The sequence below is a fragment of the Lepidothrix coronata genome, unplaced genomic scaffold (assembly GCF_001604755.1).
Source record: "Lepidothrix coronata isolate B3197 unplaced genomic scaffold, Lepidothrix_coronata-1.0 Scaffold19, whole genome shotgun sequence".
NCBI classification, from domain to species: Eukaryota; Metazoa; Chordata; class Aves; order Passeriformes; family Pipridae; genus Lepidothrix; species Lepidothrix coronata.
In genome coordinates, this window is record NW_016690199.1 from 5999368 (window position 1) to 6026137 (window position 26770).

General features: G+C 41.9%; 1 protein-coding gene and 1 long non-coding RNA gene across 2 annotated transcripts in view; one reads left to right on the forward strand and one right to left on the reverse strand.

The window, feature by feature from the left end:
* LOC108493813 overlaps positions 1 to 19994 on the forward strand; it is a 51238-nt gene extending 31244 nt beyond the window's left edge. Inside the window, exons 2-4 of the long non-coding RNA XR_001873612.1 lie at positions 15150 to 15286; positions 18601 to 18673; positions 19777 to 19994. This is a non-coding gene — a long non-coding RNA (uncharacterized LOC108493813). The remainder of the gene's footprint in view (positions 1 to 15149; positions 15287 to 18600; positions 18674 to 19776) is intronic.
* Positions 19995 to 24460: 4466 nt separating this feature from the next.
* On the reverse strand, positions 24461 to 26273 carry DIO3 (deiodinase, iodothyronine, type III). Its single transcript, XM_017807662.1, has one exon. It carries the CDS (start codon positions 25909 to 25911, stop codon positions 25087 to 25089), a length of 825 nt encoding a protein of 274 aa, XP_017663151.1. The 5' UTR covers positions 25912 to 26273; the 3' UTR covers positions 24461 to 25086.
* Positions 26274 to 26770: the final 497 nt, after the last annotated feature.

Below are 26770 nucleotides of genomic sequence, written 5' to 3' on the forward strand. Positions count from 1 at the left end.
ATCATTTATCCATGTGCAGAAGCAGTGGGAGGGCTAACTGTGAAACTGAGCTGAGGGAGTTGTGTGATGGCCAAAAAGGAAAGTACCATTACTTTTGTCAAGCGTCTGTGGCAAATATGAATTAGCATCTCGTGAAACTTCTTGAAAATTATTTTGCAGAATTTATTACTTTGCAGTTTTATATCCTGTTGTACCCGGGGTTAACTCCAGAAATATTTCATGTCTCTGTCTTGCTGGCTCTTCCTCATCCATCAGTGGACTCTGGTAGTCTTGTCCTGAAAAATGTATCTTTAGTAATCTGGTAATCCATATGGAAGCTCAATCCCATAGCTGAGTTCAGCTTCCATGGGAAACAGCATTGATAATGAAAAGCGCACTTTTCCAATTGAATTTCCACTTTTCTAAAGTTTTCTATACCTTTTTTAACATCTTCAGCACAAGTCTGAAGAACTAATACTTTCTAATTTTTAATATTTTTTAAAAATACTTCATTTTTTCCCAATAATTTGTTTTCTACCAAAGCCATAAATAAAATATCATGCACATCTGCCTGTCTTTCTCTACCAGAAAAAGCTCTACCCAGAACTTTCCCACTTTCATATTTCACTTCATCTTTATTGGCTGAAAATCAAACGCCTTCTTGTTTACTTTGGCAGTCATTTGAAGGTTGTGACTGAGCCCCTCCATTTTCTTTCTTTGTTATATTTACAGTAGTGATCAAAACCATGAAGTTTCCTTTATGTGTTTCTTTGCTGAGAATTCCTGTCAAATAACACTGTGGACATAACTGTGTTCTTGGCATTTACTGCCAAAATTTAATTATCTGATGCCTGTGTCATATTATCACTTATTCATTGCAGTTTCTTCTTATAATAGGGTCATATTGTGCCTGTAACCACATTTTCATTACTTGTCTTTGACACCTTTCTCTTTCAGCTAAACATCTCTTGAAGAGGCATTGGACACAATAGTCAAAAATTCATTGCACCATCACTAACCTTTACACAGTTTATGTTGTTTTTCAGCTATTTTCCCTGTTGTACTAGATTCTCAGTTTGATGGCTTTCTGTGTAAGTTGTGAGACTCATTTGTTTTCCAAAGATATCAGTGGGTTTTGCACCACACTTATGTTAAGTACAACAGAATTTATATTTCTCAGATTCAATATTTGGGTTTTGCAGTTTGTCATAATAATGAAACAGAAAGTGAAGATTTTCTGTATCTAATTAATTTCACTATTTGGTTCTTTAAGATTATCACACTGTCGAGTTTCTAATACAGCAAATGGAATATCAAATTTCATATAGGTAGATTTGATGAAAATATTTTTACATGAGAAATATCATTGTCTAAAATTTTTCTAAAGTTATAAGTTATATATAGCTGTCAATCAGTTAAAAAAATTAATGTTTTATTGTACATGAATGTTTTTAATTGATTGACAGCTGTTTTTTGTTCTGTTCATGTAATAGTGTTTGCAAGCACCAGGCTGTTTAGCAATTCGTAGTGCTGCTTGGAATATTGAACAATGTTATGCTTGCACTCCTATTCATATGTTTAATATGCATAAGTACTTGTTACAATATCATATGCGAAAAATACATATGCATATAATATAGATAAGTAATTTAGACAAATTAAGGCTTTACAATTACCTCTGAATAGAATGTACCATTGTTTGTAGAAACTCCACCTAGAATTACCTTTTACAAGCCTGAATTGGTGGGGAGAGGACTTTTACCGCACGTGCATGAAAAATTTTGCTGGCAACTTTCCCCATCTCCATCCAGCACCACAGGAATGGCTTATTGCCTTAAAGAAATACAAAGGAACAAGTGAAGGGAAAAGTCACTAAATGCCAGAATGAGGACAACCGCAAGACTGAAGAAGAATGAAAAATAAAACATTCACAATTTCATGATAAACTGAAATGCAGATCAAAGTCAAACTAAAGAAAATAATAAAACAGAAATGAAGACATACAGAGTAATGTATACATGTACACTGAGATATATTCAAAAGCAGAAATAATGTAATTAGTGATCAAAACTTGTAGATTTCTGCCACAAACTCCTATTTCTGTGAGATTTTGGCCATCTTCCTATAAGAAGGCAAGGCTTTTAGAAAGCATGGAATTCTCACAGATGAAAAGAGACTTCAATGTTGGCACAGAGATACTCCATTGGCTTCTTAAGTTGTTGATCAAGAAACATTTCTTATTGCAGTAAAAGAATATATGGTAGAATTGCAAGATGTGGATCATCTCCACTTTCTCCTGCAAGAGAGAAGACTTCAGGAAACTGAATTTTTTTGAGAATGTGGAGCCGTAGGAAAGGGTTCTTCTCCTTGAGTCTGACAGGGAGAGAAAGAAGAAAATGATCAGTTAGTCTGAAGTTCAATGCCATTAGTATACTACAGGGTATGGCAAGGATGTTTTCTTCATATTGTGTTTCAGTTATGAAAAGCCTTGCTTTTATTCCTGAATGTATTTTTATGTATGTCTTTAAATACTCTCAAAGAGATATAGAATTGGTGATCAGCAATGATTCCTGAGTACTTTTCAAAAGTACTAAGCTCACTTCCTTGCCCACATTTTGCTTTGCTAGATGCCTTAGTTTTTTGTTGTCTTGCTACTATGTTAGTGCCACGTGTCATGCCAGAAATGGTTGCACTTCATTGAGATAAGGTGAGCTTTGCATATAAAGTCCTGTCCTGAGATGTATTATATGCCTGCAAATCCTATTGACCTCGTTGGAAATTTGGAATCCCATGTAGGAGAAGACTAGAGGTCAGCAAGTTAATTTTTATAAACTCATTGCCTTGTTTTCCTTTGAGGCTGACTCCTGAACTACCCGGTAACAGAGTTCATTGTCTAAAATTTTCTTTAGCAGTCGTAGTTTATCCCAGAGCCAACATCTGTGTTCTTCCTTTAAATCGTCGTTTGAAGGAAACTGGCTCACTTGGCAGACAGAGTTACTGGGACAAATATAACTGAACCTCAATGTAATTCCCTCATGGGCAGATGTAGGCTGATGTTTCTGCTACTGCTTGTTGTTTGGCAGAAGGTTGTCTCTTGCAAGGCCAGGTTGGTTTTTGCTTAGATAATAAAGCTTGTGTACAGCGGAAAACGGTAGAAATACATGAAACCTGGAAAATGAAGAACCCATCATGGGTTTGCATTGTGATTTTCCAATGGTTTGGGAAGTAACCATTTGATTTTGGCATTGTACTCGTGTTCGTGTCAATAAATGAGATAGCTAAACCTCTAGGGAATTACTGTCTCTTAATCAAGCCCATCATTAAAGTGTGTACACAGAAATGGGCCTAGAGTTCCTGCCAAAACCCCAGAAGCCAGAAAAGAACATCAAGATTTTAAAAAACATTCCTGTAAGACATTTACCAATGTTATGCAAGTCTTAGTCCATCTCTTCCACTGTTGCTTTCTGTTGATCGAGAGCATAAAGTTTCCTGTGTAATTGAGAGCTATGTTTCCTCTAAGTCAAGAGAAGCTTGTGGAGAAGCAGATAAGACAGATGCCTTTTTTTCACCTTGCTGTCATATTCCTCAAGGATTCTCTTGGGTGCCTCTCTGGACTTCTGCAGTCTGCAGAGCCCTGATTAAGTAAGGCTTCTATTTGTTTTTAGTAGTCTCAGATTTCACTCCATGACTGCCACAGCAAGTTTGCAGGGCCTGTGAACATCGAGATTTTAAATCTTCATCTGAAATGCGTTTATTGCATGTTCAGAAACTGAAATGTGTTTATTGTTATGTGCATAGAATGGGCATCTTTATATAAATGTTTAATGTATAAGCTTATATTATTTTCTCTTGTTGCATTTGTTGCTAAGAACCATCCAGTCTAATTTGTATGTATATTGTAAGAATACATGCAGACCAAGTCATGGTATTACTGGTATTAGCACAAATCTAATGAAAGCATCCACTTCAAGGTCTGGGTCTGACAGGTGTTTACTATCACATGGTCATTAGGTTCCAAACAGACTGTGTGTGTATTACATGCACATACAAATATACTGTCAGCTGTAAGGATCTAATATTGAAAATTGGACCTCAAATCTTATAGTTTCTGTATTTCCAGGTTTTCTCCACTTTCCTTGGTAATGTGAACAAAGTTTGAAATTAACTTGTTGTCTTTGAAATTAAGTAAATTGTAGAAAACAGTAATTAGGCATGAATCTTCTTTTTAATTCTTGTATGGAATTGGAACCTATAATCAGCAGTGGTGAGGGCAAAAAAGAATAGCTCAGGAGTTAAACTGACCTGAAGTGCATTCTTTCTACTGACTTCTATATCTTTCTTGAATGAAAAAGAAACAAACAAAGCTCAACAAACAATCCACACAATTGGTGCACAGATGGCACAGAGCAGAACCAGATTCCTCTGCAGAGCTGTAAAGCTTTCATCCCATGCAGTTTCTACACTGATACAGATTTTACCCATCCATCTGAGCTGTTAAGTTTTTGTGCACTGAGTGTGAGACTCACAGATTTGGCTCCAGCATCCATGCACCCCCACAGATAGGGGTATGTCTTACAGACTTTCCTAGCACAGTGCCAGAATCTTTCTCCTACTCCATGACCTGACATACCGGCTGCAGGTGGTTGGCAGCTCCCCTCATCCCCTGCCTCCCGGTGCGCTGGTCGGCCGAGTGGGACAGTCTGCTGGGCTGCATGTCCACCAGCTCTTCCCTGGGTGTTGGGCTCCAAGGAACCTGCTTCCTGGCGGGTTTCCTGGCTGCAGCACAGGAGCTTTGGCCTCTTCCCCACCATGAGCCCCAACACGCAGATGCGTCTCCTGCACGGGACCAGTCCACAGTTTTGTCTTATTCATTGGAAAAGAAGAAATATGAGAGAACTGAGCCACTTGTAAATGAAGTTATGCAAAGCTACAGTCAGTTCTGTTTGCCAAAGCTTGATGATTTGAAAAATTTCTTCGCATATTTCTTCCAGCCTGTATCAAATATTCTGGAAAGTCATCTGTTTCTTCAAACATCTTTTTGGTCCTCTTTTGTAATTGGATAAATATATCTAAGGACTACTGTTTTAGTGGACTTCCACTTTTATATTGATGTTATTTTTCAGACAAAAAAAACCAACATTTCATTTGTTGTTCCATAACCATTTCCACTGGTGTGCCTTCTTAAATTTTTGCTTATTTCAGGTCTGGCTTAGCTATATTTCGTCAGGCAAAGCTGCCACTAAAGCTTGATGGGAGATTTGTCCAAGTAAATGCTCTAGGATTTGACAAGTATTATTCTGCTCTGTCTTTGTGCTGTTACTGTCTTTCATTTGATTTGGAACATAGATAATTATATTCTAGATTTAAAACAACAACCTTTTTTTTTTATAAATAAAATATTTGTTTTACTATCCAATGCCTGGAAACACCTTCAAAGAGGTGATTTTAGTATCTTATAATTTTCTGTACACCATAAATGGTTACTTGGAATGTGCCTCTAGTTGTCTGCCCTAAAAGGAAAAAAATACTGACCAAAAGAATTTAAAGTGCTTAAGAGTTTTAACCACAAAGGATACACAGAGAGGCTAGAATGGCACATGGTGCTGAGCCTGTCAGATTCTTAAAATACCAACAATTTGGTGGTCTATAATCCTGTCACTCTTTTCATGTATCTGAAAAAAAATGCTTAACATCCTTGTTAATTGAAACTAGAGCTTCCAGGCAAGAGATTTGATTTTTCCAGGATCAGTGTTATAAAATCATGGAGGATTTAGTGTAAGAGCATAGGGTTCTACTTTCTAAAAACCTACTGAAGCTTCATAAAAAGATTTTGCAATACAATTTACTAAGAAAGGTTCTCTTGTGTGTCATGTTATCCACAATTTCTCTTTTCCCTTTTTATTGTTAAAGAACTTTCTTTACAAGCTTTGCGTTTTAAAATCCACGTGTTCCTTTTTCTTCCTACCCATGAGAATTAATCCTTTCTTTGTGATTTCATTCCATTGAACATTTTATGATGTCACAAGAGATCAGATTCAGGGAAAACCTGAGAACTGATAGAAATTAGTGCTCTGAATTTCACAGGATTGAGCCCACTGAAGGAATTACAGTCATGTTGAGGCATGATTTTCTAGCAAAAGCCAATGAGCTTTAAATGTAAAGTCGTCCAAAAATCTATGAAGCATAAAGATGAATATTTCAAAATAAAATGTTTTCCAACATTTTCTGTGAAGGGTCAGCTATACAATTCCAAAAAAAATAATTATTCTTGTTTTAAAATCTAAGAATAGAAAGATTTTAAACCAGAAATGATGGTACAAATAGCACATAATCTACAGTGTATGAACCTAAAGACATCCTAAAATGAACTGTAGCTGTGTCATTGTTATCATAATCATCTTACAATTATTTATTCCAATACATTTATTCAGGGATGTCTGGTTGTCTTCACCTTTTTCTTATCTAGGTCTTACAAGCAAAAATTATATAGAGGTGATCTGGACCAATGAAGCAGTAAATTGCAAAAACTCACGAATCTTATTTATTGAGCCACACATGGTTTGTATTGGAGTTTAGGTTTGGGGGTGCTTGTTTGGGGTTTTTTTTGTGAGAAATAAAGTTTTCCTCTCCTCAGAAGCAACAGTAGTGACAGCAGAGAAGGATCAAGATATTCTGAACTGCAGTAGATGAGTTAGTCAGCCTGCCAGAGCCTTCAGTACAATCAGTTTATTCAGTTCATAGGTTCTTTCACTGAATAAATGGACATGTGCTTCTGTCAGCTGAAGACCAGATGAGGGGAAACCACCTTTATCATTTTCTGCTATATAGCATGTGCTTACAGATGTCCTTATCCAGTTGAGGACAGGTATCTTGAGAATTCATAGTGTGCATGTTGAGTCTATTTGATCTTGAGAATAAGGTCGGACCTTCATTTTACTGGGTGTATGTATACTTCTGAAAAATTTTCTCCATCTGACAGCAGCAAGGTGCACAGGAGAACGAAAGTGGGTGTCCTTCCACTAAAGAAGGAGGTATTCATGTGTAATGGGAAAGACAGAATCTTAAAAGGCTCCGTTGACCTTCATCATTAAAATGAGAAGAGGACCAAATCAAAAATATGGCACTTCTATCGTGTCGAAGTCTGACCATGGATTCCTATATGCAGACTTGTATCTGGGAAAAGAGCTGAGAAATTAGGGATTTCACAAATGGGATAATTTGGTGCTGTGTTTTTAATTGATGATTGGCACATTTTAAATTCCATACAAAACAACCTATGTGCACTGTGATATGATATCCCTGTGACTTCTGCTCCCTAACTGGATGGAATTGATTGTTTCCTTCTCTCTTATATTCTGTCTTCATTCCTAGACTAATCAGCTTTTAGAAGAGGTACAGTCTTGTAACTGTGTTCATAAGCTCTTGTCACGTATCATATATTACATAAAGTCTCCTAGGTATTCTTTGATTTCCAGGTTTTCCAAACATCTCTCTCCCAGATATTTTTGAATGATTATTTCCTTCAGCTTGCGTTTTTCCAGAGTGAATCTCATTTTGGGTGATGTCCAAAGCCCATTGAGGTCAGAAAAATGTCTCCTATTGACTTCAGTGGGCTTTGGATTTGTTCCTTTATTTCCTATTTCCAGGAGCCAAATTCTGCACACCTTATGGTTTTAATGGGAATTTTGTATAAGCAAGGCAAGCAGTGTTGGCTTCCATAGTCTGATATTTTCAGTCTTCTTTGCAATGTATTTCACTCTTTTCACTACCATTTGTAATGGTACAATGCCATTTACAAGTGTAAGTGCTATTTATCTATCACCATGGGTAGCTAATGGAAATCTTTAGTAATGCTAAATGAACTCTGTTGTGTCTTGTACCACCTCTTTCCAGACTTGGTATATGTTCTTCCATTACCTTTTGTTTCAGTCTTTTAATTGCTTTGCAGTTCATCAGGTTTTGTAAGGGTTTGGGAAAATATGAATCATTTGTGGGTAAAGTTTTGAAAGGCACTGTAATCAGATACAAAGTCCAGTTACAGGTTATATTCTGCATTCTCTTGCCCAGATTCAGGAAAGTGCTTTAACATGTGCTCGAGTTTATCCCTGTTAAGAAATGCAGGTAGATTCTTAAACATAATTGTCTAAGTGGGACTTTGATCTCAATAAAAGTTAAGCAAAAGTTTGTCTTCATTCCTGAATAGGGAGATCTATTCAAATTGTGTCTTTTATATATTATCAGTTCTCTAAGATGCAAAATTCCAAACTATTCTAAAAAGACTATTCATCACTGCATTATGGTTATCTCTAAAGTGATTGTGCTACTTATCTTACCCAGGATTTGTCATTTAAATTTAAAACTGGAGCGAGTTTAGTGGAGGGCCACCAAGATAGTCACGGATTGAAGGATTTGCCTCAGGAGGAGAAGCTGAGGTTTGTTCAACATGGAGAAGATACGGATTTTGGGAGACCTTGGAGGATGGAGCCAGGCTATTCATGGTGCTGTGTGATGGGACGACAAGAGATAGTGGACAGATGTTGAAACAAGACAAGGTCAAGCTGGATTTAAGGAAAAATGTTTTTACGCTGCGGTCAGTCAACCATCAGAACAGAGAAGTTGTGCAGTCCTTGAAAGTTTTCAAGACCAAGCTGCATCTGAATAAGTTGGTCATATCTCATAGCTGACCCTGCTTTCAGCTGGAGGCTGGACTGAATGAGCTTCAGGGGTACTTTTCAACATGAATTATTCTGTGATCTTTTGATCCTATTCTTTTTTTTTTTCCTATTGCTTATGATTCTAATATGTTCTTGGTCTCTCTTTGGGTTCATACATTTTTTTTTTTCTAATAACATATATTCAATTGTTTTTCTGAAAGGAGAAGTGAGAGATACTGAAAAGCAAGTGCTGGAATTCCTTGGACTTCCATGGGACAAGTGCAAACCATATTTCTTCCTTTTGAATTTTTTTATTTCTCATTACCTTCTCCTCTTAGCATACCACTTTGTCAGTGGTTCATAAATTAGCTATATAATTCTTTTATAATCTGTGGATTTGTATGTCCTCCTTCTGGTTTATATTTTTTTTCTTGCTTTTTTATTAAGTACTTGTTATAAATAAATGTACCAGAAAGATTCTGCTGCTCTAGTTGCTCAGGCGTATTTTCCCTAGTTTTCTTGTTAAAGACTAATTTTTTCAATGATTCCTGTATTTTTTCATTTTTTTCTCTTTAATCTTTTGTCAATTTGAATAATATTTTACAGAATCGCAGATCAGAGAATGGTCGGGGTTAGAAGGGACCTCTGGAGGTCATCTGATCCCACCCCCTTCTTCAAGCAGGTCTGCTGGGAGAGAGTTGCCCAGATCCACCTCCAGATGGCTTTTGAATATGTTCACAGATGGAGACTCCAAACCTCTCTGAGAAACCTCTGCCATTGCTCAGTCACCCTCATAGGAAAAAGTGTTTCCTGATGTTCAGTTGGAAACTTCCAGGTTTCAGTTGATGCCCATTGCCTCTTGTCCTATTCACTGGGCACCACTGAAAAGAGCATGGCTCCACCTTCTGTACACCTTCCCTTCAGGTATTTATTCACACTAAGAACCTTCTTTTCTCCAGGTTACAGAGTCCCAGCTCTCTCAACCTTTCATCATGTGAGGTGCTCTAGTCCCTTAATCGTCTTAAATGGCCCTTTGCGGGACCCTCACCAGGGTATCTCTGTGTCTCACCTTGTACTGGGGAGCCCAGAACTGGACACAGTGCAGCAGGTGTGGCCTTACCAGTGCTGAGTAGAGGGGAAGGATCACATTCCTTGACCTGCTCACAACACTCCTCCTGATGTAGTCCGGGATAACTTTGGCCACCTTCACAGCAAGGGCACACTTCTGGCTCATGTTCAACTTGGTGTCCGCCAGGACCCCAGCTTCTTTTCTGCCAGGCTGCTTTCCAGCTGGTCCTCTCCCAGCATTTTTTAGTGCATGGGGTTATTTTAAGACATTTTTATTTCGTATGTAACAGAGAGCCTGCAAGGGTAAAGACTGGCAGCTGAAGAAATCTGAAAACAGGTAGTTACTTAATACAATCTATTCATATGCCTGGAGCTTTAGCTGGGCTGTATGTAGAATTAAAGATTGACTGAGCAGGTGAAGCCTATCTTTTCAGAGCATGGTTCAGTGCAGTTACTACAAAAAACTTTAAAATTGATATAAATTCCTCTATTACAATTAGGTTATTTTTTCGGTATTTTTCCTCATCTTTCAGTGTAAGTTTTAGTTTCAACCTGGGTGTGTCTGGGGCAGGACACTTCTGTTTTGTTTTAGTATCCCCTACATGCATACAAACTTCTAGGATGTTTCAGGGACTGTTAATCAACAGAGACATACTCTACCCAGAAAATTTAATCTATGAAGAGATACTACTAAACAGATATTGTTTCTACACAAAAGATATTAAGAATTCCTCAAAGGTAGATTTTGTGGTGTTGTCAACTGATGGCATGCAATGGACAAACGGATTCTGATTTGGTCAGGGAATTAACTTGTTCGTTTCTCAAAAAAAAAAAAAAGATACTTTGTAAAACAAAGTCATCCCAAGTAGGAACAAAAAAGACAAATTCTTGAACATCTTCAGGAAAAAAAAAGATTCAGTGTATCACTACTTCAAGTTGTTTGAATTGTAGTATTTGGCTAAAATAAAGACATTCAATTAAACACTTGTAATTTTTTGTAATGTGAAAATTTGAACCTTTCTTTTCCAGAAATGTCTGATTGAAATATATCTACATTTTAGAAGTGCTTTCCACCTTCTCAAGGAAAGCTTAAATTTAATTTAATTCCTTTTAGGAAGGAATTCAATGGAAATGAATCCCTACTGGAGAGTTACTTGACACATTTTTAGCACTTTGTGCAATTAATTTAACTAAAATACCTCAGTATTCTTTCCATGAGAAAGAGAGTTATACAGTTTATCGACCTCATACAGTGTGAAGATAATTAGTTTGTATTTCTTAAGCAGTGTAATGACAGAAAAGATCAATCCCCAAATGGAATTATAAAAAATACTGTAGTGGTCTAAAAGACACCAACTTTCAATGAAATTAAAAGGCACTGTCAGGAATACTCTGAATCACTGATATAAATTAATAGTTAGTTTCATTAAATCATTAAAATCTTCATAGACTTTGTTGTCCAGAGTTACATCAGGTAGCTCCTATGTGCAAAAATGTGTACACACCTTTTTTTCCTAACTTAGAAATAGCTTTTAATTTCATCTGTCTCTTTACCAAGTAGTCTTTTGGGACTGCGAGATGCTTCTATACTTTGCCTCAAACAACTTCAGTTTTGACTATCCTGAATAATTTCAGGTCACCAGCAAAATGTCTAAAGTTTCTGTTTACTCTGTGTTTGAGATCACTTAGGAGCACCCTGAACAGCAGAGATTCCAGCAGGGATCTTGTAACACCTTGTGAACAACCTTCTTCCCCTTTGACAACTGACCATTCCTTCTTTTCTCTCCTAACTTGAAAAAAGCTAACAATGCTCAAGAGGACCATTCCTCTTGTGCCAGAGTAGCTTCTTTCTTTTAGAAAGACCTGTAAATTTTCCCAAAGTTTCATGGAAATCCAAGACATATGCACCAGAGTATCCAAATGTGGAATTGCAACACTGCAGTTACCAGGTCATCTTGTCCACGTGTTCCTTTAGACAAGCCTAGTACATTTTTGAGACATGACTTCCATCTGGAAATCTGCATTGATTCTTCCCCAGTTAAAATCTCTGTTACAGCTGTAACTCCCATCATATTGCCATGCTAGGGTAGGCTTGTTAAAATATGTGGCCTTTGTCTTCTAAATTATTTGAATACTTACCCTTTGATTCCCCCAAGTAGTATTTTGCTTTTTTTTTTTCATGAATGATATTAAGGGGACATTTTGTGGAAAAAGAAGGTAAGAGTGAACAAAATACCATGTATTTTTCTGACTAAATCATTACCAGTTCTTCATTAAAGAATGCTTATAAAGAAAACCAAATTCCAGAAGTTTATTTTATGGAAGAAAAAATCCCCAAACCAAGACAAAAAAATCCTTCAAGGTTAAGTTCCTGAATCTGTACTAATTAGTTACTAACCTGTAGCTAATTAAATATGACTTTCTTTTTGAGCTCTCTAATATTACTTTCTGTGTTTTGATTTTCACATACATATGTAGGCAACTTTTATAGAAAGTGAATTAATCTAGGCTTTGGCTTTTGTTCAGCTATGTCTGGCATATACATATCTGAGATCTGTAACAGAAGAGACTGTTTTAGAGACATGCACATTCACATCAGTATCACGTTTCTAAATTTCACAACAGTCTTCATTTTCAGGCCTTCATACTTTGTATGTGCAAGATTTCCCTATTGTGTCAGTTGGCTTTTCTGCCTGTGAAGCACTGAATAAAGCATTGGTAAATTCAGACAAAAATTGCCTGTGCTGTTACAGTGTCTGCTGTTGAAAATGTAACAACAAGCAACTCAATTCTGATTTTCAGCTTGCTTTAAACTTACAGAAATGGTGTAACTGCCACCTGTTTCTAATTATTCCTGAAAAGCCAGTAAGAGGTAATATGAAGGGTCACTCAGGAGTATGATTCACAGTAACCTGGAAACTTTAGCTATTGATTTCTGACTGATGACATTCTCTTTGCTAAGCCCGATGTGTGCTGCCCGGACCACAGGTTGTTTGTAGTGTCTGTTGCATTGTGTCCTGTCCAAGGCACGAAATCATAGTGATGGGGGTTCAGAGAGGGTGAGGATATTCTTTTTCTTTGAAGTAGTACGAAATAAGGAAATAGAAGGGGCTTCAGGAAGTGCTTTTTTGGTATTGATAGCTTCTGTGAAAAATTGAAATCTCTATAGCTGGTCAATGGCGTCAGCAGTTACCAAATATCTGAGCCAATCGCTGCTACACTTTTATGACAAATGTTCAAAACTGGATGACATATTTAAATAGGTTCCTGAATCTATAATGATAATGAGTTGATAGATAGTGTGATGTTTAGCCAGGTTGTACCTCATAGCCATTCACTGAGATTTGTGGATATTGGTCACTGAGGTGTACCAACTTTATTGAGACTTGGAAGACCAAACATGGATTTAAAAGTTTAACATTAGGATAATAACTGTGCTAGTATTTTGGCCCTATTTCCTAGAAATTTTTCTTTTCCATCTTAAAAAAACACCCACAAAGAGTAAAGCAATTTTTAAACGTCTTGGCTGCTAGTGACAGCATCTAAGAATCATAGAATCATAGAATGGTTTGGGTTGGAAGGGACCTTAAAGCTCATGTAGTTCCAAACCCCCTGCCACCTTCCACTATACCAAGTTGCTCTGAGGCCTGTTCAATGTGGCCTTGAACACTTCCAGGGATGGGGTATCCACAGCTTCTCTGGGCAGCCTATTCCTGTGTTTCACTACCCTCTGGGTAAAGAATATCTTCCTTATATCTAATCTAAATCTCTCCTCTATTAGTTTAAAACCATCCCCCCATGTCTATCACTGTCTATGTAAAAAGTTGCTCTCCCTACTTTTTACGAGACCCCTTTAGGTACTAGAAGGCCACAATGAATTCTCCCTGGAGCCTTCCCTTCTCCAGGCTGAACAACTCCAACTCTCCCAGCCTGTCTCGGTAGGAAAGGTGCTTCAGCCTTCTGATCACTTTTGTGGCCCTTCTCTGGACTTGCTCTAACAGGTCCATGTCTTTCTTGTGCTGAGGACCCCAGAGCTGGACACAGTGCTCCAGGTGGGGTCTCACAAGGGCAGAGTAGAGGGGCAGAACCACCTCCCTTGACCTGCTGGCCGTGCTGCTTTTGATGCAGCCCAGGAGTTACAGAATCCTCAAAAAGTTTAGTACTGGTACACTAAAAAAATTGGTCAAGGTTTCTTAAAGACACATAGAGTAGAAGAAAAATCCTACTAAAATGAAAGGCAAGTTTATTGCTTTGCCACACTTGTGGGTATGAGGCAGTGAGACAGAAAAGCTCTATAGAAGCTGGATGTAAAATGAGCAGTTTCAGTATGATTGTGTTTTTTTTTATGTTGCCAAATAAATACCTCTATAAGTGTGTATAAAATCCCTCACCCAACTGATTCTTGAGGAGTCTTGATCACTTGTAGCTTCCTGGCTTACTGTATTAATGCTAGTATTTAATATGGATTCTTTTCTATTTCACTTAACACTGTTCTCACCTTTTCTTAAGTAAATCTCACTCATCCTACCTCCATTTCTCAATGATGTGTTTATTTTCACAGTTCTCTCAACCATCTCTTGCACAGGCAAGCTCACTGACCATTTTTCAGTAACTTTTGAGACCCAAGTGTACTTTTCTTCACATGATCAGCTGGTAATTTGAAATCTAGGTCTCTTTGTCCTCTTGTTTCCTGGCAGCTTTTTCCAGAGACTATCATGGAGCAGCCCTCATCCTCCTAATCCTTGCCATCCTTGAGTGCTTCATCCAAGAAGTTGATCTCTACAGAATTCAGATAACTGTTGTCTTTAGGAATCTTCTTTATTGAATGCCCATTGTGCAGTGTTATGTGCTTACCTTAAGGTATATTTACTCAGTGTGTCACATGAGCATCTGCAGAGCAGATAACGGCAATTTGTGGAACTTCGATCCTGGGCTGCAAACAACTCTTTCATAATACAAGCTGCCTCATCCCTCGTGCTCAAGAGAAAGGAGGAAGCATTGAAACATACAATGAAAATGAACCGATAACTTTACTATAGCTTAGTAATGTTGATTTCTTTTTTTTTCTAATTAAACTGGAAAGTTCGTCAAACAGTAGAATAAAGATTTATATTTTTATTATCAGGGATAGTATTTACATCTACAGCTCCTAAAGATAACCATCTCCTCTCTTAAAATGCTTGTTTGGAAATCACTGCCAGGAGCAGGCATGAATTCTCCCCTTCCTATATTCACTGTTGCACTAGGGAATTCTGTGCTGCCTCTGACACAGCAGACACCTGGCACTGCTGGTACTCAGGTATGATGAATGTCTCAGACCTGATGTTTCTCTGTTAGTTTTACAGGAGGGCATATAATTTTTTTTAAAGTATAAACCCTAATGAAACTTTTATATAAAGAAAGCTCTCAAAGGGTCATAGGCTTAATGTCCCTTCATCCTTTTTACAGGAAGAAAAATGACTAAAACTTGAAGTCAGACTCTGGCATGCTTGAATACCATATGCCTGCACTATTGAGAGACTGGAGCAGAGTATCTGGAGAAAGATGAGAGAGTGTGGGTGGCAATAGAAAAAACAACCACCACTGTAAGTTAGCAAGATAATATCCTTACTTTCTTCTGTGGGTCTCAAGAGTGATTAAAAAAACATTGGTGTTTTAAAAATATTGCTGAGGACTACAGTGTGACTCATAATGCTTCAGAGAATGGAATTCTTGGAAGTTTCACTGTAATGCCAGATTTTAGAATGGAGGGCAGCAGAGCTGCAGAGAAGTAACATGAGGCTATGTTGACGGAGAAAACATCTCTGAGGAAATGCAGGCGAGAGGGAAAGAAAGGAAAGAGAATGGGCCTGGGGAGATATGACAAGACAATTATTTATACTGAGAACTGTTGCTTGCACTAATGGGAGTGTTTCACTGCTTTTTGAGGTTTTATTGGCCAGAACGCCTGCCTGCACAGTTCTTGGTCATATGCACAGCAGGGAGAGATAAGTAACCATGTTGACCAGTTAGACAATGAAAGGAGTTACACACAAGTCCAAAAGCCCAAAGCCCATCCTAGAGCTGATCTGAAAGTTTTGAGTAAAACTTTCCTTTTTCTTTTTTTTTTTTTTTGTTTTTAAAGTTTGGTTTGTTTTTTTGTTTGTTTGTTTGTGTTTTTTGGGGTTTTTTTGTGGGGTTTTGTTTGGAATTTGTGCAAATTTCTGGTAAATTCAGCTGTTTTATGAGGGAATGTATTGGCTAAATGTTGTGAAGCTTTCTCAAGTCAGAATAGAATTTCTGGTCAGAATAAAATAAAGAAGAATGATGATCATCTGGAATTAAACAGTAGCATCACAGTTATGGCATGTACCTGATATTTTGCTTGATACTGTAAAACAACTGACTTATATCCTGAGTAAGTAGCTTTGCTAGGAAAGTGAGCAGTCTTCCTCCCACCATCCCCCACAAGTGCTGATCAGTATTTCTTCCCCTAAAGTTCCAAGAAAACAGTTTGTGTATTTCACATTGTCCAGGATACAAATTTTCCAGGTTCAGATCCATGGGCATGGGCTGGTCTTGTACCAGAACATCCTCCTTTAAGTGAGTATCCTGTCTGGCAGCTGAGGTAGGATTGATTTCTCTCTATTGCTTACAGGGTGAAAAGGTATTGTTTATGCTGGAAGCCTCGATGCTGAAATCTAGGCTTTATTATTATTATTTTTAAGAGCATTCTTAGTATCTAGGTTTCTCCTATAAACTATAGTTTATGCGTATTATTAATTAAAACATGTTGGTTCAGAGTTCTGAAAATGTGTTGATGGCTTAAATGTGGATAATGCTGCTGTCTAGATAGAAACTTTATATATCTTTTAAACATTTAATGATTATTCATCTGATAATTTACATCTGAGAAATGCCATGACTTGATATTTTGTATTTCCTCTCTGAAAAAAAAAAGTCATATAATCAGCAGGGGAGCAAATATGACACCATTCGTGTAAGTGATGGTTATATACCACAGTTAAATAAATATCCTAAGTGAACAATTAGTTGATATATTCTTGACTGAAATTTGTTCATGTAATTTGATCGATGAAGTGTGTGGCTAAAGAATAAATTAACAGATCATAACCAGTTCCTGAACAATTCATGAATGGGAAGAAAGACTACAGAACAGGGAATATGAATAATGTGTATTTTATTTCCCTTGCGTAACAGGAAAATGTAGATTTTTGAGTTGGCCAAAATGGAAAATGAAACTTTAAAATTTTTTATTTTATTTTATTTTTTCTGGAAAATTAAATCTAGTTGTATTTAGAAATGAAACATCCTTAATGAAAAGTGTGATCTATTATGAAAATGAGCATAGGAGGTTTTTTTCTATTTTTAATGTTTTTATGTTATATTGAATTCTTGCTGAAATAGTTTTGCAGTTTTCAGAGGGACAACACAGATTTTAACCAGATTGAAATGCCAATATAGGTGGATAAAAAATTCAATCAAAAATTTGTCCAGCTTTCCTGGGCTTATGATCTACCAATTCCTTCATTTCCCAAAGCGGTGAACAGAGAAATGTTTATTTGTTATGGGGTTAGTGCAACTAGTTTTCTCTCATCCAGTAGATTTCATAGTAAGTGTACACAGCCAGGCTGTTATGATCTCAGAGTCAGCAGTAAAATCTGCAATGCATGATGATAGTAGGTTCTCAAATAAACAGGACTTTGGACAAAATGAAAAAATGCACCAAAAATTTGAGTAAACAACTGCAAGACAATCTGCATCTTCTCAATTTGTGTAGGAGATAAGTCAGAGCTGGGAAACATTTTCTGATATGCCCATTAATGGATGCACAACTCATCCAATCACTCAGGAGCTAATACTGCACTTTTCTGTTCTGTGCATAAAAAATGTCATGCCAAATGACTCTGAGTGGTATCCATAATGATGAATTTACAGCCATCAGTAAGGAGCCTTCTTCGATTGTCTGCATTAAAGCAGCAGATGATGATGATCCCATCCAGTGATGCTTTTCCTTGGCCTTATTAAAAAGAGCAGCATACAAGGCAATCATACCCTTGGGTGTCTTTTGACTTGCTCAAAAGTATGGCTTAAGTGTTGATTTCTTTTCCAAAAAACCCCAAATTCCATTTTGCAATGATGACACATCCATGCCTAAAAACGAATGCCCTGATTGGTCACCTGGTATTAAAAATAGTACCGGGTTTCACAGACAATATTTAGCTGGGCACATCTGTCAACTGTCAGTGCTGTGCATGGGAAATAGATAACCATCTCCCTCTTTTCACTGTCCCACAGTTTGGGCCTTATCCCACGCATTTGTAATACAGTGCTGCAGTCTCTCCTGGAGACCCCATAGGCTCAGTGGCTTCTTCCCCATTGTCTGGCCCATGAGCCACTGTCTTACTGCATTGAGCAAGAGAAGCTCAACAGATCTAGAAAGGAATTGTGAGTCAGCAGGCATGTTCAGTGACTCCAAAGACAAAACAAAATCTGATATGCGTTTTTGTCAAGTCTCTTTTCCAGGGATTAGATTTGTTAACCAGATAAAAAATTCCAGGGTGAGTTCACAGTAACACAGAATATGTGGTAAGAGACAAAGGAGATCTTTCCAGTTTCCGGCAGCGTCTGCAGGAAGGACTAATATGCATCTCTCTGATAGGTTCCTATCCAACTTTAGAAAACACAGATGCATTTCTATGGTACATACCAATTTGTTTCAGTTCTACTGGCAAATCATTACAGAGTTCCTCCAAACCTGTCTTTGTGTTCATGAGAATGCAGTTGAAGACTTTAAGGTTCAGATAGTAAAAAAAAAAAAAGCAAAAACAAAAAGCAAGATCCATGACATTTCTTCCTCAATCTGCTCTTTTTTCTTCCTTTCTGTTCCTCCCAACAGATAATTTCTGGAAATTATTTCAGCTGAATGAATGCAGTGAAGACATCTCATGGGAATAGGAGAGGTCTTGCAGGTCAGTTTTGGGGAACAGTTCCAAATTCTTCTGTTGGTTTTGCTTACCAGACCTTTGCTCTAATCAGGTAGATAGAACTATTGACTCAGTTTGATGTTGTGGTAGATTATTTTGTATTAGAGATACATCACAACTGAAACACCTATAGGTCTGCATGAACATCAAAAAGACTAGAGCTCAGCATAATCATTCCAGTGGTATGCCTTCTAGAGAAGGCAATATACAGTGAAAAGGAAAGATTAAATGAAATAGAGAGAACAAGACAACTGAGTTCTGCATTTTCTGTTTCCCCGGAACTGTTCATTATTCACTGACATACGTGCAGTGGATGTGTTCCACTTTTGAGTGAGAAGAAATAGAAATGAACTTGTTAATTTGTTTAAATTTTTGTATAATTATCACTTTTTTGAATTAACTATTTTATTTTATAAAATACATAACTCCCTGCCTCTCCCTTTTCAGTGTTCCAAAACCACTTTGGGCTAATTTGATCTCTGCCATTGTATGCATGTGTCTGTGTGGCACAGTATGTTCTCTGTGTGCATGTGCTGCAAATCCAGTTGACAGCAGCCTTGTGCCCTATTCTTTTCTGATTGTCCTTCATTCTTGTCCTTCATCGCAAATGGAAAGTGAACAAATAACTTAATTTTTTTTCTTGCGTTGAATTGTGCAATTTCCAGAACTTCTTCAGCTCAGTCTGATAGGTTTTTTTAAGGTCACTTCCATTATAACAATTCTTGAAAGTCATAATATATACCTTTAAATTTTATTGAAAACATAATAAAACATATTTTTTCATAAACATATATTTTAAAATTTATCCTGAGGTTACTAAATGATTTTTTATTCTTAGAAATTATTTCTACTCTCAGGTCTTTGGCACCAATGATATCTTTGGCATAATTATGTTTGTGAAGTTATATGAACTCAGAGAAAGCTCTGAAAGATGTTTTGAATCAGAAATGTTCAAGTTTATGATACTTAAAGTGAGGTTCTGTGCTATGACACCTCATTTAAATTCCACATTGTGGTACATGATCTGAGGACTTCTGCCTGATAACCTGTAGTGATCAAATAACTATACTGAATTTTTTCTACTACAGACAATACCCGACTGACTCTTCAGGCAAAAAAAGCAAGACACACCAAGAAAATAGAAATATGACCCTAAAAATCCCACCTGGGATGCCTTAGAATGGATGTGAAAGTCCAGGCAAATGAAGACTGCTCAAGCACTAGTTGCTTTATAAACCTAAGAGGGTGAGAGGGAAAAGATGGGCAGAAAATATCAAAGGCTTTGCCATGGTTCTTAACCTCATTGCTAAGGATTTCAGTAAATTTTAAATCTGTTTATGGTTTTTTATAGTGCCCATTACTCTATAATGGATAATGAAATGCCCTTCTTCCAGGGACCATGTGCCAGTTCATTCTTGGAGTCTTCAGTAAAAAATGCAGTTCTTGGATATCTTTATCAGAGATTCCGGGATCGCCTCTGTGTTGGGGTAATTCTGGGCACTGGGGGAGTGACATGCAGGAGGTTGAGCTACCTTGCCCCATATGGCCATGTCCTAAATGTCCTTTTAAGATGGAGGATATTTATTACTTGGAAGGGAATGGAAGCAAATGCTTCCATAAGAAAAGCCAGGATGGAGCTACTAACTTGCAAAAGAGAGAGGAAACATCAGACAGGCCTGATCTTCTAAGTTTGATGAGCACAGGAAGTCCATGGATCAGATTGAGTGATCCTTACATTTGAGGGGGTAAGCATTATACCCTGAAAAGGGTTCTTATACAAAACATATTAGCTGAAGGATTTTAACCTTGTCCTGTATTGCATTTTCACACAGGGAGTACTGAATACCGTTTGCTGTTCTAGTTAAGATTTTTTGGCTGTTGATTGTTAGTGCATTTACCACTCTAAACCACTTCCAAAATCCCTGAAGAAGCAGGTGGAAGGCCAAGTAGATGAGAAAAATACATGAATTAGCCAATTAAGTGAAGGTCATAAATGAACCCCATTTCAAGAGGCATCATCAAACATTTGTTTGAAAAGAGAAATTTGCGAAGAAGGAAGCAGGTGTCAAATTTCTTTTGGCAGCTGGATGCTGAAAAGCAATTAGAATGAAAAGCTACCTGATCTAAAGCTCAAGACACCAGGAGGATGTGCCTTAACAAGTGGAAGGAAACACATATCGATGGAGTTTACAACTCTCATGCTGTAGGGAGGGTGCAGAGCAGTGAGGAAATGTGCTGACATGCCTAAATTCTGGCAGGATATAGGACACTGGCATTGCCAGTGAGGAGGAACTTGAGAGTGATTTTTGGGCTCTGTATTCAAACAGATGTCTGTCTTCCGCAGCATGCTGTAGGAAAAGAGAGGTTTTGAACCATTAGAAAAGCAAAGGAAGTGCAATAGCCCAGATTTTTATCATAATTACACCCAGGTGGTTCTGAAGTGACTACACCCGTGTCATTGAAGTTACACCAGAGCAAAACTTGTGTTAGAACTGAATCGAGCTCTTTGTTTGCTTGCATTTGTGTACCAAAAGAGTACTCTAACAGCTCTTAGTAAATAATAAATTAATAATGATATTGTGATCTCCCTTATGACTGGAAGAAGTACAGAAAAATTAGTGTCAGAGTAAGAATTTGCTTGCAAGATTCTTTGACTGTGTCATTTCTACATTGGTATTGAATATAGGGTGCCTTGCTGGACTAATTTAATTTCTGCACCAATTAAAATTTTTATTTCAAACATCAGAAACATCCAGTGTAGTCAGACAGCACGTGGTGAATGATACAAACCCTAAAGCATATAGTTCATAGATCAAATGAGTAAGACCTCTGTTTTTTGCATTGTAAAATACCTTTAAATCCCTAGCAGAAAGTAGTAATGAAAACAACTAATGAAGGGAAGTGCTTTTTCTGTCTCCCTGCTGTAAAGCAAATAATATTTTAGTAGTTGGTTTCGTTTGTGTTTCCCCATTTGTGCCTCAGAATACACCAGATTGCAATGTTACATCACATTTTTAATGACTGGAACCATGTCCTGAGATCCCCCTTCGACCACACCACAACTTCCTTCTTTTTTTTCTCCTCCTGGCTAGAGGACTGTATGTAATTATGATGAGGACATAATTCAATTAATTATTGACAGACACGTAATCACCACTCAGATCTTTCTCTGATAAATATCTTCCTGCTCTCTGACTTCTGTTTGTCGTGCACTAGGGAGGTGGAAAGGCACTAAAAATGCGTTTTAGAGGTAGGACGTTTCTCAATCCTTTGTATCAGCCAGAGAGGCTTCTGCCGCCCTGGGCTCTTTAGATCTACAGCGTATTGTTCTCGTCTGTGCTAAACAAGTATCCCCGAGAAAGCTCAGTGGGATAGAGGCTTATGGTTCATTTTAAGTGAAGGATATAATAGGAGCAGATAACTTTGATTTGTGCAAAGGAAAAGTGTGATCTCTTTCAGGGATTCCAGGAATTCATAGCAATTTTTCCTTCTGTTGGTGATTAAAGAGAAAGTGATAAATAAGAGCTCTGTGTTCGGTTTAAAGGAGGAATGTAGCTTTAGAAAGCTGACTTATTTAGGAAAAAAAAAGAAAAAACTCCTGACCTCAGATAGCCTTTGACCAAAATCTGCTAGTAGTACAGAGTAAAGACGAGGCTGTTTCTGTTACTATTAAAGCCCACGTAAGGACAGTGATCACAGAAGTCCGTACGACCGTAAAATGTCCTGGGGGTCGGACTGGGGTGGGGACGTGCCAGGGGTTTGCCCGTAACTTCGGATTACAACTAAAGCGTGCCAAAAGCGGATAAGGGAAAGAGATAACGAGGTGAGAAAGCAAAGAATGGCTTTATTGTAAAGTGAGGAAAACTAAGCTCTAGGAAAAAAAAAAAAAAAAAAAAAGAAAAAGAGTAATCGCGTACACAGAGGCTGCCCTTGTAGCCGAGAGGAGACCCGCTGCTCCTCTGCCTTTGGTTTTGGAGGCACGACGTGCGTGGGGCTGGGAAAGGCGCTGCGGGGGCAGGGCCAGGGCCGCGCTGGGAGCCGTGGGCAGCGGGGCAGAGCGGGGGGCTGTGCTGTCCCGCAGCGGGGCAGGGCCAGGTTTGTTGGTGCTGGGGAGTCTGGCCCCGGGGAAGAGCACTCATTCGTCCCGCGTAGGGTGCCTGGAGGAAGCCGAGGCTGGTGAGCCCGTGCACCAGGCGGGAGGCACTGGCTGTGCTGGCAGCGGCTCAGGCACTGACTCCTTTGCCGCGCCTGGGCGGGCGCTGCCCGCGCCGGGAGGAGCAGGGGGATGCCCTGCCGCACCCTGCGCTGCTGGGGCTGCCGCCGAGGCTCCCCTCCGCTCCGGAGGGATCTGTGCTTGGCGCCCAGCGCGCAGCCAGGGGAAGCAAGCCCACCTCAAGGTGGGCTCTCGTCCCACCGCCCCAGCATCAACCGGAGACGCCCGAGTCGGGTGGAACTGGTGCAGCCCCGAGCCCAGTGCCGGGGGTTCCGCCCTTGAGGGCAGCGGGAAGGTGAAGGGGCTGAATAGGATTTAGAGGCCGTCAGAGCAGGCGCGATGGCCAGGCGGGTCGGGAAGCCCGAAGCGGGCACCTGAGCCGCATCTTTTGACACCTAAACAGATCGCCCCAATTTGCAGGGGCGCTGCGCTCCCGCCGCTCCCACCCAGGGCGGGGGCTTTGGGGGCAAAGGGGCAGAGGAGCGGGGTCGGAGCGTCTGGTTTCTCTGTGAGGGACCAGCCGGTGCTGCTCGTCTTATGGGAGGCGGCGGGATCGGTTACGCATGCTAGTCTAAACCGTGAACGTTGAGGGACAGGAACACTGAGGGTCCAGAGGAACATTGTCACGGTCAAGACAGGGGCTGTTACGCCCTAACAAACAGCTTTCCGCAGGTTTAGTTTAGCACTGCGGGCGCGACTCGGTGCCCAGCTGCGGAGAGCAGCGTCTCCGGCTTGCGCTGCCTCCGGGCCGTGCACCCCTCTCCAAAACTTAGGGGCTTAACAGCTCGGGCGCCTAGTCCCGCTGCTGTGAAGAACAAGGAGGCGTTCGGAGGCGCCATGGGAGGTCCTTAAAGACCCGCTGTTTCTGGGTGGCTTTGCACAGCTCCTGCGGCGGCTTCGGGATGCTCTCCACGCCCGGTCTCACCTTTCGGGCTCCGAGGGAGCAAAGTCCTTCACTCCTCACCCTTTGGAGCGTAGCTGCCGGCCCCCGGGGAGGGGGCTGAGCCTCGCACGGCCGGGCTGGGGCTGCCTTCGCAGCTGGGGCTGGGGCTGCCTTCGCCCCGCAGCCCCGCCTCGCCGCAGGTGCGGGTTGCGCTGCCCCCGGCCGGGCTCCGGTCTGGCACTGCCTGCGTGCCCGAGACGGGGCGTCCTCGGCGGGGCGGCTCTGCAGCCCAGGACGGCTTTCCCCTGCCTGTGCTTTTGGCCGGGACTCACTTGCCTGCACGACGCCGGTCAACCCTGCACCTTCGCCCTCCCGGAGGCGGCTGGCCGGGGTCACAGAGGCAGCGCGCGGTCCTCCTGGTCGGTCTCCTCCCTCGGGAGCCCCGGAGGTTTTCATTTCCCTTTGGGGACACCCAGCACTCTCACTATCAGCCGGGTCGCGGGCGGTGCGCGCTCCTGCCACCGCCGAGCGAGGGCTCGCCGCCCCCGGGCCCCCAGCAGCGCATCCTGCAGCTTCGCCTGCCCCTCCTCGGCTGCGGGGAGGGTGTTGTGAGATAGGCAAGAGTGAAAGTCAACGCAGCGGTCTGAAGACAGGAAAAGGCAGTCAAGGTTAGACGTGTATTTACTCAACTTTTATTATTTAAAAAAATTCATAAAAAAAAGGAAGGTGAACGAACGCCTTACAAAACCCCCCCACATAAATAGGACATTCCGTCCAGCTCTGGCTATTGGCAGTTCTAGTATTTGACAACATCAGACGCGATTTCCTGGCATTAGAGAAACCCATTTCAAAATCGGTCATCACAAAGAAATACTAGAAATCCCAGTTAGCACTTGCTAGGCAGCATGGAGCACTTGTACACAACTTTTCAGACACACACCCGCGCACACACGCAGCTGGGAACAGATCCCGTAGGAAGAGAGCCTCCTTAAAAAATAGTAAACGCTTCTCAAAAAAAAAAAAAAAAAGAAATCAAAAAAAAAAAAAAAAGAAAAAAGAGAGAGTTATTTACAAAACGCACATGGAAATACAGTATTGACAGAGCGTGGCTGGCAAATCAACATGATTTGAATAGAGAAAGGACTATGGCACATCTTGCTCGAAAGCTCGCACAGCAGCCTCCTTCGAGTGTCCCCGCGGGAAGACAGCTCCTGCCATCCGCGACGCAGTGCCTTCTCCCTCCCCACCTCTCCTCTCGCCCTCCCTCGCCTCTCCACCCCTGCGCTTCTTGCCAGGTCCTTTTTACACTTGGATGACCACCGTGCTGGGGCTCTGGAGCCGGGTTTTGTACTGGTCTAGCCAGCTCCTCAGCTCCGAGATCTTGTAGCCCTCTGGTCCTCTGCCTCCCTGGTACATCACCTTCTCCTCCTGGATGATGTAGAGCCTCTCGAAGTAGGCACCGTAGGCGGCGCTGGAAGCATTGTCCATGGTGTCCACGGCCAAGGGGCAATCGGGCGCCCCTTCCCTCATCAGCTGAGCTGCCCGCAGCCTGTCCTGGAGGCACTGGTGCTTGGGGATGTTGTAGGCTGCGTCCGAGCTGACCCAGCCGTCGGAGGGGTGTGCTTCTTCGATGTACACCAGCAGGAAGTCGGCAATGTCCACGAAGTGCGCGGCCAGGCGCTGGAAGGACCTCAGGCGGGCCATGAACGGGGGTCAGGTGCAGCTACCGAAGTTGAGGATGAGGGGTCTCTTGCCGCGGGCGAAGTCCAGGATCCGGAGTCTCTTCTGCCCGTCCAGCTGGATCACCTCGGGGTTGGGGGCCAGGGAACCCACGTGCGCCGACTTGAAGAAGTCCAGCTTCTGCCCATGCCACACGGCTTTCAGCGACTCCAGCGTGAACATGCGGTTGGAGTCGGACACGCAGACCGGAGGGTCGTCGGGGGGCGGCCCCTCGCTGGTGCTGGCCGCCTCCTCCGCCGTGGGCATCGTCAGCATCTTCTTCCTAATGCACAGAAAATCCAGGAGCCAGAGCATCACGGCGGTGAGCAGGAAGCGGGGGAAGAGGAGGATGCAGGCGGCCGCCTGGGTGAGCAGCTGCAAGGTGTGAACGCCGAGGGAGTGGAGCATCGCAGCGGCTTGTGCTGCAGGGCGCTGGCTGCCGGGGGGCCCCCACGCACCCTGCGTGCCGGGGTCTGTGCAGCACAGCTGAGATCCCGCTTCTCTTTAAGCCCATTTTATAGTCAGGGATTTAAATGAAAAGTGACTCCACCTCCGGCCAGAACCCGCCCCTCTGGAACTTGAGCCTGGGGATTACCTACCCCTCCACTCTAATGACCTAAAAATACACAGACAAAAGGGGAGAGAGCCCCGGCGGGAGCCGCGAGGGACGTGCAACGGAGCAGGGTGCAGGCGATATCAGGCACGGCAGAGAGTCCGAGGCAGGGCACCGCCGGGGTCCCCGGCCGCAGATAGCGGCAGGCGCTCACAGACAGCCCCGCCAAGGACAATGCAACAGGCACAGACCGCCCCCGGCCCAGCTCCCCGCGGGCTGTGCACGGAGCGCGGGGCCGGGGCGGCAGCGGGGCCGGGGCCGTCCCGGCAGCGCCTGCAGGTGACAGGGACGGGCCGCCCACGCCGCGTCCCTCCCCGCGCCTTCCTCCCCTCCCCGCCCCGGCAGCCCGGCTCCCCCCGGGCACAGCCCTGGCCCCGCCACACGCCCCGGCGCCGCAGGGGCACCCGGGGCTCCAGTCCGCCGCCGCCCCGCGCCCGCATCCTCCGGCGGCGGCCGGCCGGGGGGGTGGGCGCTGCCCCAGCGCCGCCCCGGCCCAGCGGCACCGCCGGCCCGGTGCGGGCGGGCCGGGCCCCGGGGCGGCCCCGGCGCGGGGGCTCCCGGTGGGCGCGGGCGGCGGGCGCTGCCCCGCGCGGAGGAGGGGCGCGCGCGGCGCGCGGCCGCGAGGGGGCGCTGTTGGCCGAGAAGCCGCGGCGG